The following is a 14,593-nucleotide window of genomic DNA, read 5'->3' as shown; positions in this document are numbered from 1 at the left end:
TTGTGTTTTCCGCATTCCCCCCCCCCCCCCCCCCCCAACCCGGCCCTCAAAAGACCCATGTGGTAATTAGCTACCCCACTCATGACTGGAACTGAATATTCTTGTCATGAGTCCTGGGATCCTCCAAAACTTTATATGAAGTCATGAGACAGGACAGCCTGGTCTGGCTTCACCTCATGGAGTGTGGGGCCACACTAATCATGTGACGGGCAGAGAGAATGGACGGCAGAGGGATTCTGGGTAAACGGTTTAGGGTCCCTTTTGTTGATATTTGCCAGACATTTAAAGCTGGTGAAGAATTAGGAATAATGGAAATGGGAAAGAAATGTGCAGCTCAGCTGTGGGAGTGAAGAAGTCAAAATGTAGTTATTTTAATGGCTCACCATGACTTGAACAAGAGTTGGTGCTCAGAGGCACTGTGCTTAAGGGGCACTACCATATGTCTTATTCAGATAGGCTGTATTAATTTATCTCCCATATGGGCTATGTGTTTTATTGCTTCTCAGTCTCTTGTAGGCTGAGATCAAGCGTAGTTGCCTTATTGGTCTGTTGCCTGGCTGAGATCACTTTAGAAAGGCATTGTGTAGTAGTCGGTGTAGACCTGTCCAATGCACTGTGGATGTAGCACCCCATGGACTTGAACGATTGAGTTCTGCTCAGTCAATAGGATTCAGAACTGAGTTGGCTAATTCGACCTGTAACACAAAATTTAATTTTAAAAAAGTGTTTCATAGTCATGCTCAGCATTGGCTGCATTTAATCAACTGCATAATTGGTTTCCATTATTGGGCATGTGCTGCTTTTAACAGCAGTTCATAGATAGGCAGTGTATTTAATGAGGTTTCCTAGTATGCGAATGTAAGATGAGGGGCTTTTTTCATCATGTTGACTGGGGCAGAAAGCCTCATCTTATATTCGAGTAAATATGGTAAATCAATCTCCTATTCCTTAATTCTGCTAGCAGTAGACTTTTGGGACTCCCACATAATTGTCAGTTTAAATATTGTAAATTTCAGGCATGTTTATCAATGTAGATAGAGATAATGTGTTATACCAAAATCTTCTTATTGACTTTATGGCTAAATATTTAATGATTTATTTTTCAGAATCCAAGTAAATGATCAGATTGTTGAGGTTGACGGTACAAGTCTAGTAGGAGTAACTCAGTTTTTTGCAGCCACTGTACTAAAAAAGACCAAAGGCACAGTCAGGTATGTATATATTATTGTTATAAATTCTAGAATGTTACCTTTTAAGTTATCCAGATTTTCATTAACATAGAAGGTTTTGTGTAAATTAAAAAAAAATAACAGAACTTGTCACTAAAGGCAGCAGTGTATTATAATGTATTAATCAATACTCACCTTGCACTACTTGGTGACTTGTAAGTTTTTGCCTCCTAGATTTCTGATAGGAAGAGAGAAACCAGGAACTCAGAGTGAAGTAGCCCGTCTCATTAGTGAGACTTTGGAGCAAGAGAGGAGTCTGTATGAGCAGCAGTATGGCCATGATGATGCAGAACAGGTATAAAGCAATCAGTGCCTGCATTTCTTTCAATGTGATATTTATGTACAACTATTTGCATATATATTTTTGAATATGTATGAACCATCTCTTTGAACCAAATACTTGGGACAACAAAGGGAAAAAGTGCAAAGTTTATATCTTAATACTGTCATTCCACATGATAATGAGGTAGTGACAGAAAGAGAAAGCTCTTTTGCTACAGAGTCAAAGGCATGAATTTTGAGCCTTGTTCCATACCTGTCTAGGGCTGACTGCATTTGACTCAGCTAGTCAAGAGTACCTGGGTCATTCAGGCTGGGAAGCTGAACATCTCCAAGTGTAATGCATCACCCCCTTTTGTGCTGTAGGCTGTAGAAAATGGTATGCCTTAAACAAGTTAACCCAAATGGCTGCTAGGCTCAGATGATACTTTGACATCTTTTGACACTGCCACCAGCCCTCCGTCTGATACCCGGGAGGCAATTTGAAGGGATGAAGTTAATTAAAAAGATCAGTTCTTTCCTTTTGCTGTTTGTAGAATTCTTATACAAGATGTTCACAGGCATCTTAAGCAGCATTATAATATTAGAAAAATGTTCAGTGAAAAAGAACAAAGAATAAGTGCTAGTCAGGAGAAAAGTTGTATTTATGATTTTGGATTGCTTGTGTATTTAAGAAAGATCTTTTTTGTTGGTTATAAAACAAAGCACAGATCTTTCTTCACTAATGTTTTTCTGTATTGTCAGGATGATGACTATGATGATGATGAAGATGCCTTTGAGTCACATTTACATGGAAAATCTGTGGAAGTTTTTTATCTTCCTGAAAATGAAGATATGAATTTACCCCTGGATATGGATTCAGCACAACTTCTTCTTAAATTTAAAGAGGTAATTGTATTTAATGTTACTACATTATTTAAATTTGTTACATATTATCTGTGATGCACCTAGGAGCATTTGGATCTTATAAGATTAATATTAATTTTTCTTCTATCCCTATCTGTCATACTCTCTTTCCTCTAACTAAGAAATGTCTCTTGCAATTTTCTTTTCAAATTTAAGGATTTTATCACATTATCCAATAACTGTTTAAAATGCATAAACAGTCCTCATAGCAGGGTCTGGAACCCCCAGAGCCCCTTTGAATTTTTCTTGTACCACAATTTGAGTTCTCTAATTACTGTGCTGCAGTGCAATGCTGCCACTTTTTTCCTGGCCCAATGAATCTTGCATTTTTTTTGCCGTACAGTGGCACAGTTTCAAAAGGAAAATGGAGTGTGTCTCCATGCCTGTACAGCCCACATGTTATAAAGGCACACTCCAGGTAGGTAAGAGATGAGCGTTTGAATCTGAAGTGTCTTCAGGCAAAAGACAACATGAAAGGTCTCTTACATCCTGGCTGAGTGCTTCAGTCACTCCTGCTGTCTATTATGAATGACCCCTGCTCTGTAGTGAAAGACTTCCTAACTCCAGAAGAGAATTTAGGGCTATGAATCTCAGTCTGATGTAGACATCTCTCTGAAGCCCAGTTAAGTGCTTAGGTCCCAAGAGAAGCTTAAGATGCACCCCTCTTTGTTGTTTTTTGTTGGCTAGTTTGGATGGTTCCCACTCAGACATTGCAGTGCTGAGTATCATAACAACTTACTTTTAGGCTGTGTCTTCTGTAGATAAATCAACAGCTAGAATTAGGAGTTAGGTATAGTGGGAAAATTAAGCATCTCAAAATGGTACTCATAACAGCACTTCTAAGGGGATGGATGCCCGTTACATTTGTAGTGTCCACACGCTTACATCGTCAGTAATACCACAAAAATGGCAAATCTGCCCCAGAAATGTTCTGGAAGTTTTCAGAGGACCTACTCTTTAGCCCTCTGTAGTGTGAACAATTAGATCTAACACTGAGGGGGGTCTTGGCCCCACAGTAATCCACAGTCTTCTGCTCTCCCTCCCTACTGGGCCCAGTCACAGTGAGCTGCCATAGAGCCATTCTGGTGGCAGTGGTGGTAGGAGAGAGGACAGCTGCTGAGCAGCAGTAGCTGTCAAGTACAGCCTCCTGTTGCTTGTAGGGTCAACAATGGCAAAGAGAATAGCTCTTCTTGACTTCCCATGCAGTGAGCAAGAGGGGACAAGGGAGTAGTCTTTGACAGCTCCTGCTTCCAGTATCAGCTGCCATCTAATCACTAACAACCTGCCCTCCTTCCCAGCAGAGAATTGAGCATGCTGTCAATGATTGGGGTCACTGACAGGCTCCCCAGAGAACAGGGGAAACAAGGGAGCAGCCCCTTTGGTGGAGAGCTCACCTTTGAGCCAACTTTATAGTGTTCCAGCTAGGGGGCTGTGCACATATGCACACAGCTACAGCAGTATAAATTAACATGTGTCCATTGCTTCAGTGTTTTTAGTGGACCCTAGCCCCTTAGATTACTTATTTTTTTGAGAAAAATACACTGTGCCCAAGAGCTTTGCTATCTTGAGATGGCACTGTTGTGAATATTTGCATGAGATTTTGTCTATAGACGCTGATGATGTTGCTCTTGATCAGTGGTGCTCAATGTTGTAGAGTGGTGGGTTGGGTCTTTGCAACTTGGCTACACCACAAGACACCACTCCCTTGGGGAAGGCGGGAGGGGGAAGAGTGTCTACCAGTGTCAGGGAGGGGGAGGGACAAAGGAAGAGAGCTTACCTTCCAGGGCAGGAGGAGGGGAGAGAGCTCTGGTAGACAGGGCCTGCTGTAGTGGAGGAGAGAGCAGTAGGGCTGCAAAATAGATCAGCAGCCTGGCAAAGGGCAGGAAGGGGAACACATCCTACTGCTTGAGCAGTAGGTTGAGCACCACTGCTCTGGATAGTACTAGGCGAGTTATTAATAGAATTCAGATTTCAGACTTTAAATCATTAAAGACCATTTTCAATTTTCATAGGTTAGTAAGTATGGTGGGAGTCTGACAAATCATAATGCGATTTCCTTGCATAAATACCATGCCTGTTGCTGGAAAATGACTCTAGATTTGTTATCAGAGTTTGGATTTTACCTAAAGTGTTGACTCATGAATTTACTCACTTCAGCAATTCTTTGGCATTCTGTGCTTCACAAGAAATTGGCTTCTTCCAAATCAAGTGACTCTCAACCAGGGTGCTGGGACACCCTGGGGTGCCACAAGATCTTTTGAAAGGTGTTGCAAAGTGAGAGGAGGTTCAGGCTTCTCCTGACCTGGTTGCTACCCTGCCCCCACTGCTCAGCCCCTCTACAAGGAGATAAGCGCTGTAATAAATAAATTAGTTTTTGAAATGGGGTGCTGCTCAACTTGCAAAAGTTATGCAGTCATGCCTCGTATCACACAAGGCGTGCCTTGGGGCTAAACACATTGAGAAACACTCTTCTAAATCATACGTTGAATGTGAAAATTAAGAATTCCCTAGTTATCTTCAGTGAATATTCTGCTGGCAGAGTAGCACATTGTTCAAGGTGTGGTAATAATTAGTTGACTTAAATGAAGCCTTTTTCTACTTCCCATAATCCCTTCGACATATCTTGCACATTAACCATGTGGCTTAACTGCATGATGAAAATGCTTATGTATGCTACTAGTAAAAATGCTTCAACAACTGAATTTTCAGTCGATTTTTATATTTGCCCTAGTATAAAGGACTTACTGCTGAGTTTCAATGTTATTGTTATCTTCAAATAAATCAGATAAAAAGAAAAGATCATTATTTTATTTTAAATTAGTTAGGAATATTGTAATACCTATAATTTTTTTTAACTTTGTATGTTAAAAACATTGTATCATATAATATGTTAAGACCTGATTCTCCTCTAAGTTGGTAAAAACATGAATAACTTAGATTAAGGAGTGAATGTAATGTCCGTTAATGGACACTAATGTAAGCCTGGCTAGTCTGAGTGGAGAATTAGATCCTAAATAATCCATGATAAATTTAAAATACATAAAAAGATGTTTGAAATGTTTGTTGACAAAATTACTTTTCATTCTAGCTACAATTAAAGCATGCAGTAACAACAGCTGAAGTTAATCAACTGAAAGAGAAAGTAAGTACATTATGTTAAAATCTCTAATATTAACATTAACATTCATGGTAAGTTTCATGTTTTTTGAGAAGAAAAAGTTAGAGTCCAAATGAAAGCTGATAGGCAGGGATCCTGGTTTTCTCTGTTAAAAAAATTAAAACTTCTCTGATTTAAATCCCCCCAAATCCACGTTTTTCCTCAATTAAAAAAAAAAACCTGTGTGTGTATACTAGCCAATTACCCATCAAGAATGATGGGGGCGGGAGGGGACTGGGATGGAGTGCTGCCACCTAATGCCCTACGCTGCCACTGTTCTGCCTCTTGCAAGGAGCAGGGTGGGGGAGCCAAGGCCATCTATCTGGTCCTAGGCACAGCTTTCGAATCAGGGCGGCGCTGCACCACGCTTGGAGCACTCTGGCGGTTTCCGTCAGCCAATCAGAGTGCAAATAAACATTATGGGCACAGTGTGTGTGCTTGTGTGTTATGTATATGTATCGGTTGAACACATTTTTTTGATATATTTACAATTTTAAAGCAGTTTGGAAGCCTACCAGTGCCTCAATGACTATAATAAAATGAATTCTAAATACCTATGAATTTTGGCGTTTGATTTTGGGTTTTTTATCATGGAAAATCGGAGCTCCCCCTGCCTCCATTGCTCACCAGAATGCAGGTCCAGCTGCAGCTGTCCCCACTGAAAAGCTGTGATGTGCCAGTGCCCTGCCCATGCCATTGCCCTTCATTCCCAAGCCACAGCACCCTAGCTCTACTGGTGCTCCTCACTCCAAGCCCCCGGACCCTGCCAGTGCCCCTTACTCCTCACCCACAGCCCCCAACCCCTGCCCCCCCTGCCCTCCAGCCCTGTTGGAGGGCGTACCCAGCTGCCAGGGCTATCAGGCCAGGGACTCAGGTCTGGAGCCCCCTCCTCCCTAGCAGCACCTGAGCCCTGGCTGCCACCCATTGGAGACAGTGGCTGCTGTGGCTGGAGCAGACTGTGGACCCCAGCTCCCCCTCCTTCATGCACAGCATGGCTGGAGTGGAGCCTGTGGTGGAGGTGGTGCAGGTTGCTGTCTGCAGGCTCCCTGCCTTGCTGCCCTCCCCTCAGGGGTCTCCAAGGCCCAGTGGGTAAATCCAGGTGTGGCAGGAAGATCAGGGCAGGAGGAGGCTTAGTGCTGCTGCTGGGAGCCCCACACCACCATGGTGAGGTGCCACCTGCCCACCCAGCAGCAGTGAGGGTGGCAGCGTGGAATTATGCCCCCACTGCTTCTGGGCGGGCAGGGAGCACCTCGCGATGGTGGTGTGGGGCTCCCGGCAGTGGCACCGAGCCTCCCTGCCCCACTTTGCCCTGCTGTGCTGTGTCCCACGTTCTGGGCTACGGAGGCCCTGTGGGGAGGGCATCAAGGTAGGTAGCCATAAGCCCGCAGCCACCAACCTACATCTGTCCTAACTCCGTGCACAAATCTCAAGGGGGTATGTACCCCCCATGGCCCACCTGGGAGTGTGCACAGTGGCGGGGAGTCAGCTCCCCACTACCCCCTTGATGAGCTGCCCACGGCTCTTTTCCACTCCTTAGCCAGGCCCTGTGGCTGCACATCCCTGACCCAGGCCCCACGCACTGCCCCAGCTGAGCAGAGCCTCCAGCCCCAGCCCTGCCCGACTTCTTCCCTCCCTGCCTCCTTCCCTCCCTCCCTATGGGGACCTCAATCCCCCCTCCCGATTTTACCTGTGGGGAGTAATGGGAGCTGCTCTCAAGCTGTCTGGCTGCCACATAGCACCCCCTGCCTGATCACCCTGCTCCCACTTTCCCCAGCCCCTTACAGACTGGAATTCTGCCAGCCTGCAAAGGGAGGCCTGCAATTTCCCATGTTTTTCTCCTTTAAAGGAGAAAATCTGTATTTTTCTCCTTGTATTGTGAAAATCTGAGTTTTACTGCATTTTTCTGTGGCAAATGGAAAACTGCTGATAAATCAGTTTTCCTGCTGATGAGTTAATTTTAAGAGTACAGCTCCATGTGCAGTGTGGAATGTTAAAAATAAACTCCTAAACCTTAATCCTGTGACAAATTGAAGATGTTATGCTGGTCTGTTCCTTCCTTTTTCATGTCCTAGTGACAAGGTATTTAGCAGAATTCAAAGACTTGTTGGAATCTGACAGGGCTGCATCATGACCACTTCTGCTACGGCCTCAAACTTGCAACTTCCAGTCTACCAACCATGCGCTTTAGTGCTTGCACCACCCCAGCCCCTGTTGTACCAGTATAAAATGCTTAAATACTACTTGTAAAGAAGGCTCCCCTTAACTGAATATTATAACGGGAAACAAAATTCTTTTTTTCAGTGGGCATAAAGTTGTTTCATTTTAATACTGGTGTGCCAAAAATTAGATGGTCTTTAGAAATTGGAGTAGTGTATGTGTTTAGCACTTTGAGTAAATAATCACATCTAGGAGAGAGTCTTTGGGGTTCTGCATAGTGAAGGGAAATTTGAGTTGAAGAGTCCCTTCAACTTCCGTGTCATTCTTTCTCCTCTCTGTGCCCCCAGTCCTCTTGACAGCTTCAGGTAAGAAGGGGCTTCTCTTGGGCTGATGTTTGGCTCAGTACTTAAGCTTTCTGATTGCTCTGGGAAGGGGAAACTGTTTATCTCCTCTACCACTTAGTTCACAGAGGGAAAGCTGTGAAGAGTCTCTTTTGGGGGTAGAAAAATATTAGCTGTAGGTTAAATGAAAGTAAAGAAACAACCCTCCAACCGTTTCCTCTTTTGTGTGCTCCTGCAAAGCAGACTGTTCAGTAAGGCAGGTTACAGCAGGTGGTTCTTAGTGATTATTTTCCCCCACATTTTTTTACATTTTGTGTGTGTGTACCTCGTGTATATGAGATAAGAATCTTTTTTGAACTGCAGCCGCCATTGGAACTGCTCCCTTACTCTGCAGACTGTCTAGGGCAGAACTGGCACAGCCTCTCCACAGTTCCTTTTACCACTGATGGCTGTGACCCAAAGTGTTTGTTTCTCTGCTGACTGACTATTTTTCCTAAGTATAATTAGTTTAATGTTCACCTCCATTGGCAAACAAATAAAAGTGATGTAAAATATAGAAGACATCTTCAGTCTAGAAAGTACTCCATCACTGGACCTCCTCAGCACAGTGAACTTAAATTCTCCAAATTCAAAGTCTGTTCTCCCGCAGCAAGGCTGTAATCACTGCTAGCAATAGACACCAAGTACCTCTTGCCCTGAGGCAGCACAGATACCACACAAGTGCCCCATGTGCTGTTCTTTCCAAAACGGCTCAAAATTCCAGGCAGTCCTGCTTAAGGCTTTTCTGCTTATAGTGTTCTCTAGGGTTTGTTTGACTCCTGAAAAGGAGAATGTCATTCGACTGGTCCAGCCTGTTTCTTTAGGTTCTCCAGTAAGCCAGAAGTGTACAATGAGCTCACGAGCCTAGGCTCCTGCTGCCGCATGTGACAGGAGCTACCCTATACTCACTCAATACTCTAAAAATAGAGAGTGCAAGTACCTTCAATCCTAAGGTCTCTCTCTCATATTTAGTGGATCCAGTTAGGAAAACAGTTGCTTGAGGCCCAGATTTGGGTTCTGCTGACAGCTTTGGTCCTAGAGCAAGCTTCCATTCAGCTGGATCTAAAACAAGCTTTCAAGGTCCATTTGCCAGTCCTGGGGTCCAGACAGTAGTTATAACTACTGTCCTCAGGCCAGGCTTCCTGACTACTGCAGCATGGTGAATTAGATGACTTGAGCTAGCCAGCCTGGGAGACTGGGAGTCTAACAGCAGTGGTTTTCAGCCTCTTTTCATTTGCGGACCCCTAAAGAATTGATGAAGGTGCGGGCTCCTTTGGAAATGTTGAATGGAGTTGTGGACTCCTTTGAATTGTAAGTGTGTGTAGTCACATATTTTTGATTGATTATATTCATCTTTTGTAGACCCGTTCGACATAGTCTGCGAACCACAGGTTGAAAACCACTGTCCTAGAGTCCTCTAGGCTTTGTTGGGTGATCCACATGACTTGACAGCTGCAGACAAAAATGATATACTTGCTTACTTCCCTGCTGCCCCCTCTCCTTTCTGTTGAATAACAGGAGGCAGAACACCTGGGTCACTTTCTTTGCTGTTGTTCAATGCTGGGCAGGTGTGAAATTTGCAAGAATAATGAATTTCAGTTAGGAGCCAGTGAGTACTGGGGAGCATATTTTGCTTCAGAAACACTCCCTTGTGTTTTCAGATCACAAATGTTATGGATCCTCCATTGTGTGGAAAAATCGAGAATAATTCCAAATCTTAACAATGTCAGCATTCTCCTATGAACCAGAAATTTAGAGTTGTGATCAGCTCATGTTGTCACTGAAGATCCCAACACAAGGGCATGCATCAAGTCCTCCTGCACTAATGCTGTAGCCTTCAGTACTGAGGAACTTGTACAGAGCCAGACTCACATGTGGTGCTGAAACCCTTGGTTACTGAGAGTGGAGTGCCTGGTATTGCACGCTGTGGTACTGATCTGACTTCTGGAATTAAAAGCACCAGCCTTCTTCGCACTAGTGAGATTTTTGGTATTGGAAGACCTAATGTAACTGTGTCATAATTGTGTTATCCCCATAATGCAGAATGACTGAGTCCAGTACAGCCCTCTACCCTGTTTCTGATACAAGAATTTCTGATAAATTTCAACCTTCTGAAGGACTGTTTTACTGGATTATGTTTTTGGACAGGAAATGGAAGGTTCACTCTGCCCTTTATGCCTTTTCTTGTTGGTAACTGGAGTTACATGATGCAGGGAGAACCCATTTTTCAGGTTCTTTTTGTCGTGCCCATGAGCTCCATGTGCACTGGAAATGAATGGAGTGTATGTGTACAAGGTATTTTGGAGAACTACAAAGTTCTAAATAATTTGTGGTGAATTTTGGCCATTTATTTGTCTCTGTCACAGCCAGTTAGTTGTAATGTAATATTGCTATACAGCATGCATCCTTCTGCCCCATTTCTAAAAACTAGACAACCGAGCTATATCTGAGTGTGCAAAAAGCAGATATTTAGACCTGGGGAAAACATTAGCAAGTTCATGTTCCAGCATGACAGAAGGGGAATCATGAAATATTTTTGTTTGTTTGTTTGTTTGTTTGTTTTAAAACAATAGAGACAACAGTTCTCACCTAGATGCAAAATGCTGAATTCTTTCTACTGCTAAAATTGACAGTTCATTTCTTTTAAACAGAAACAGGAGTTTAAGATCCAGCCCTGCAGTTGATTCTGTTTCAAACTTCAAGAAAGTAAAATGATCTTCATATGCTGATCCATTTTCAATAGCAAGCTTTAGTGACTTGCGAGCAAATCAGCTAGGAAGATATTAGGGCAGGAAAAGGGTAGATTTCTCAGGAACATAGGACTAGAAGAGATGTCCTACTTGTGTTGCAGACTCCATCTTTTATATTCCCTTTTATAAATGTAACAAACTCCATACTGAAGGATACTAGACTTTTTGCCCCTGATCGCTGTGGCCAGACAAATGTGGACATTTGGTTTCCCGGGGACAACCAGCATCTTGTACATCTTGTACTGCCGTTAGCTGTCTCAGCTGTCTCATTCCTGTGCCGTGTGCCCTCTGGCATGCAATAGGTTACGCCAAGTGAGGTAGGGGAAGCTGTGGCCAGCACTGGGCTGGCCCCAGCAGCCTTACCTGAGGTTCTGGGGTCCTCCTGGGGGTGCAGTGGTGGCAATTCTGGTGCTTGGAGCCTGATTGGTAGCCACAATGTGCCTCAGCCAGCTAGGCACTGGTTTTGAGCAGTGCATACTGCCCCCTGCATGCACCTTGCCAGTGTTTGGGGCAGGGTTGTGTAGGGTTTTTTGACCCCTAGCTATTTGACTCTCTCTCTGCCTGAAAGAAGGGTGTTTGTACCTGAAAGCTTGCAAAGAACAATTTTTGCAACTATTTAGTTGATCTAATAAAAAATATCACCTTTACCCAAAGAACCATGTCTGCCTATGCCCTTAGAAGGCTTAGACTAACACGGCTACAACCAATACCCCTGAACCATTTGATAACAAAAGGCGCTGTACAAATTCATTGCTTAGCATTTAAACTTATTAGTAAGATTAAGTGTCAGTAGTTGTTCTGTGCTTAAGTATTTTATCACTGCGCAAATGTTAACTTTTAATCTTTTTTTATATCTTGTTCTTAATGTTTTAAGTTAAAAACTACTGAAGCTGACAAGGTTGAATGGGAGTCAAGCAAAGCTCAGCTTCAGCAAACTTTAGAAGAGAGCAAAGAGAAAATTAAGAAGTTGGAGACCTATTGGGTAGAAGCGCAAAGTTTATGTAAAACAGTGAATGAACATCTTAAAGAAACCCAGGAACAGTATGATACCCTGGAGAAGAAATACAATAAGGCCAAGAAATTACTCAAAGATTACCAACAGAAGTAAGTACTATTAAAGTGAAACTCACCCCAAAAACATTTTTGTTTCTCTCTTGCTTTTAGGTAGCCTAAATTATGGTCAGTGCTGTAGTTAAAGTTTGTAAAATATTTTGTGTTGTAAGTATCTGAATATAGGTTTTTATAACTTCCAGTTCAGGTTGAACTTTACTTATTCGCATTACCTTAATTCATAGTTTCCAATTTTAGTGTGTTTCCATATCAGCAGAAGTCATTCTAGTGTTGCAGTACAATTCTGTCTCTTTCCTCAAACAGAGAAATAGAATTTATGAAAAAAGAAGAGGATCACACAAAGGTACTTGGAGAGAGAGACCAGAAACATTCGGAACAGCTGAAAATGTTGCAGGAAAAGGTTAGGCAATATCTTATTTTGAATACCACTTTCACATTCTTGAAAAGTGGCATCTAACTTTTTACATTTTAACACTTACAGATTTCAGAGCTTGAAAGCAAATTAAAAATATATGAGCGAATACCTTACATGTTTGGAGGTTTGCTGGAGGCTGGCTCTCAAAGTCCAGAACAACTAAATGAGCACTCTGAAGTAAAAGAAGACATTGCAAAAGAAATGGAGTCAATAGTGGAAAAAATAGATTCTTCAGACACATTATTTTCTGGTAAATTAAGCAATAATTAAGAAAATCTTAAAATTCTATTTTTGGGTTTTGTTGGGGTTTTTTTGGTTACCTTTAATATTTTAAAGGTGTATGGGAGTGGTTGTGAGTTATTTTTTTATATTGCATCTCATACTGAAGTGTCTCAAATTCTTTATACAAAATGTATTAGTAGCCCTGATATACTTTGGTGATGGTGTAGGAAACTAGAAATGCAAAGGAAGCCTTTTTAATGGAAAGAGCACTAGGCCTGAGCTCAGAAGACCTTGGCAGTGTTCTGTTCTGTCAAAAAGATATTTAGTCTGCTTTTAAAAAAAAAAGTCCTTTAATTTCTACTGTAAATGGCTGGTTAATATTTTTAATGTACAAAAAAGGGATTCAGTATCTTTATAATTAGCATCTTAGAACACTGTATAAACACAAACATGTTTGGCATCATTCTTGCTGCAACTTTAGGAAGTTAAAGTAGTTTTTTCTTTTTGAGTTTTATGTAGTTATTTACAAGAAAACTGGGTGTCTCAGGTTACTGACAGTAACTTGAATGCATTCTAGAATTCCATTTACAGGCAATAAAGCAATTATGCTTTAATAGAATAACTTTTTATATTTATTGGAAAATTTTACTAAATTAAAATTTGAGCTTTGACAGGATTTCCAGAAACATGTAAATTAACAGAAGAAGCTTCTAATGCTGTATTTGTTCCATTTTTTTCTGAACTTCCTTTTGATGGTAAGTTCCCTGGTTTTCTTAAGGATCTTGAAAAGAAGTCTCCCTCACTCTTCTTTTTTTCTTTTCCTTTTTTTTTCCTTCCAGTTTTTTCAAGGAAAGCATTGTCCTAGTCCCAAATCATAGACTATAGAAAATCTGCATCTCTTTTATTACAGAAGAATGGATAGACTTTGTATTGTTGCTGGATTTGAAATGAATAAACAAATTATCTAGATGAAGGCTTGTCAGTGACAGATAAAATACTCACCTGGACCTAACTCAAAGTATACTCACTTTGTGTATTTCAGTAGAATAAATTGTTAGACATTAGTCTAGGTACAGTTGGTACAATAGAGTCTCCATTTTGTCCTTATTTTGTTATGATTTTCATCATTCACTATGTGATCAGGTTATTCGTATGGTGTCTTCTTAGCTACGAACAAAATAAGCAGAAGAGAAGAGAAAATGGCAATACCCTTTCATGTTTCTATTTTGTTTTTGTTTAGCCTCATATTATTTGATGGTTGGCAGTTTGAGGTAAATCAGGTTGCTTATGCTATTGATGTGGATTTTGACTTTGGCCAGCTTTATTTAACATGTGTAAAATTGGTAACTGTCAAGTAGATTGTTAGAAACTGTAGAAGATTCAATCCTCATTTCATGGTCCAATTTATGTACTGAACAGCACAGAACTGAATAAATGCAAGCTACTGGAGAGGAAGGTGGAAGTAGAATAGTTACAGATGGGTTTTTAATGCCCAAAATTATGGACTTCTGACGTAGGTGGTTGCCAACAGATGTCAAATGGTCACAACTATCCTGTCTTTCTCATTCTGCTAACTAGAATGAGTTGATCATGACCAGGAGGAAAGGATCACATAAAACTAGACAACTGTTGATCTGAGTTAATGACCTGTGTCCTAGTGAATTATGAGGGTATAACCTGGTAAGACTTTCATGATTGCTATTAGAAACCTTGGAAGTGAGAGAGTTTCAGAGCTGCTAGCTCCTAGCAGTTTCATAGTTTCATAGATTTAGGGTCGGAAGGGACCTAGTAGATCTTCTAGCCCTACCCCCCGCCAGGGCGGGAGAACGACAAAACCCCAAAACAAGAAACGGGACTCAAATGAGTCCAGCCAGGTAGGCATCCAGCCTATTCTTAAAGACCCCCAGGGTAGGGGCCAGCACCACTTCTCTTGGAAGTTGGTTCCAGTTCCTAGCCGCCCTAACTGTGAAGTAGTTTTTGCGGATGTCCAATCTATACCTCCTCTCCATCAACTTGTGCCTGTTACT

At 41.8% G+C, this 14,593-nt stretch overlaps 1 protein-coding gene across 2 annotated transcripts in view; it reads left to right on the top strand.

Moving 5' to 3' along the window:
• LOC109301691 (neurabin-1-like) overlaps positions 1–14,593 on the top strand; it is an 88,956-nt gene that overhangs the window by 25,096 nt on the left and 49,267 nt on the right. For both annotated transcript variants that reach the window (XM_019522929.1, XM_019522930.1), the window contains exons 4-10: positions 1,107–1,211; positions 1,404–1,524; positions 2,253–2,396; positions 5,503–5,556; positions 11,733–11,962; positions 12,233–12,329; positions 12,411–12,594. In XM_019522929.1, coding sequence (XP_019378474.1) covers positions 1,107–1,211; positions 1,404–1,524; positions 2,253–2,396; positions 5,503–5,556; positions 11,733–11,962; positions 12,233–12,329; positions 12,411–12,594 — 935 coding nt within the window. The remainder of the gene's footprint in view (positions 1–1,106; positions 1,212–1,403; positions 1,525–2,252; positions 2,397–5,502; positions 5,557–11,732; positions 11,963–12,232; positions 12,330–12,410; positions 12,595–14,593) is intronic.

Source organism: Gavialis gangeticus, unplaced genomic scaffold (genome assembly GCF_001723915.1).
Source record: "Gavialis gangeticus isolate Ggan-Ray unplaced genomic scaffold, GavGan_comp1, whole genome shotgun sequence".
NCBI classification, from domain to species: domain Eukaryota; kingdom Metazoa; phylum Chordata; order Crocodylia; family Gavialidae; genus Gavialis; species Gavialis gangeticus.
This window is presented reverse-complemented; position numbering and strand designations above follow the sequence as displayed.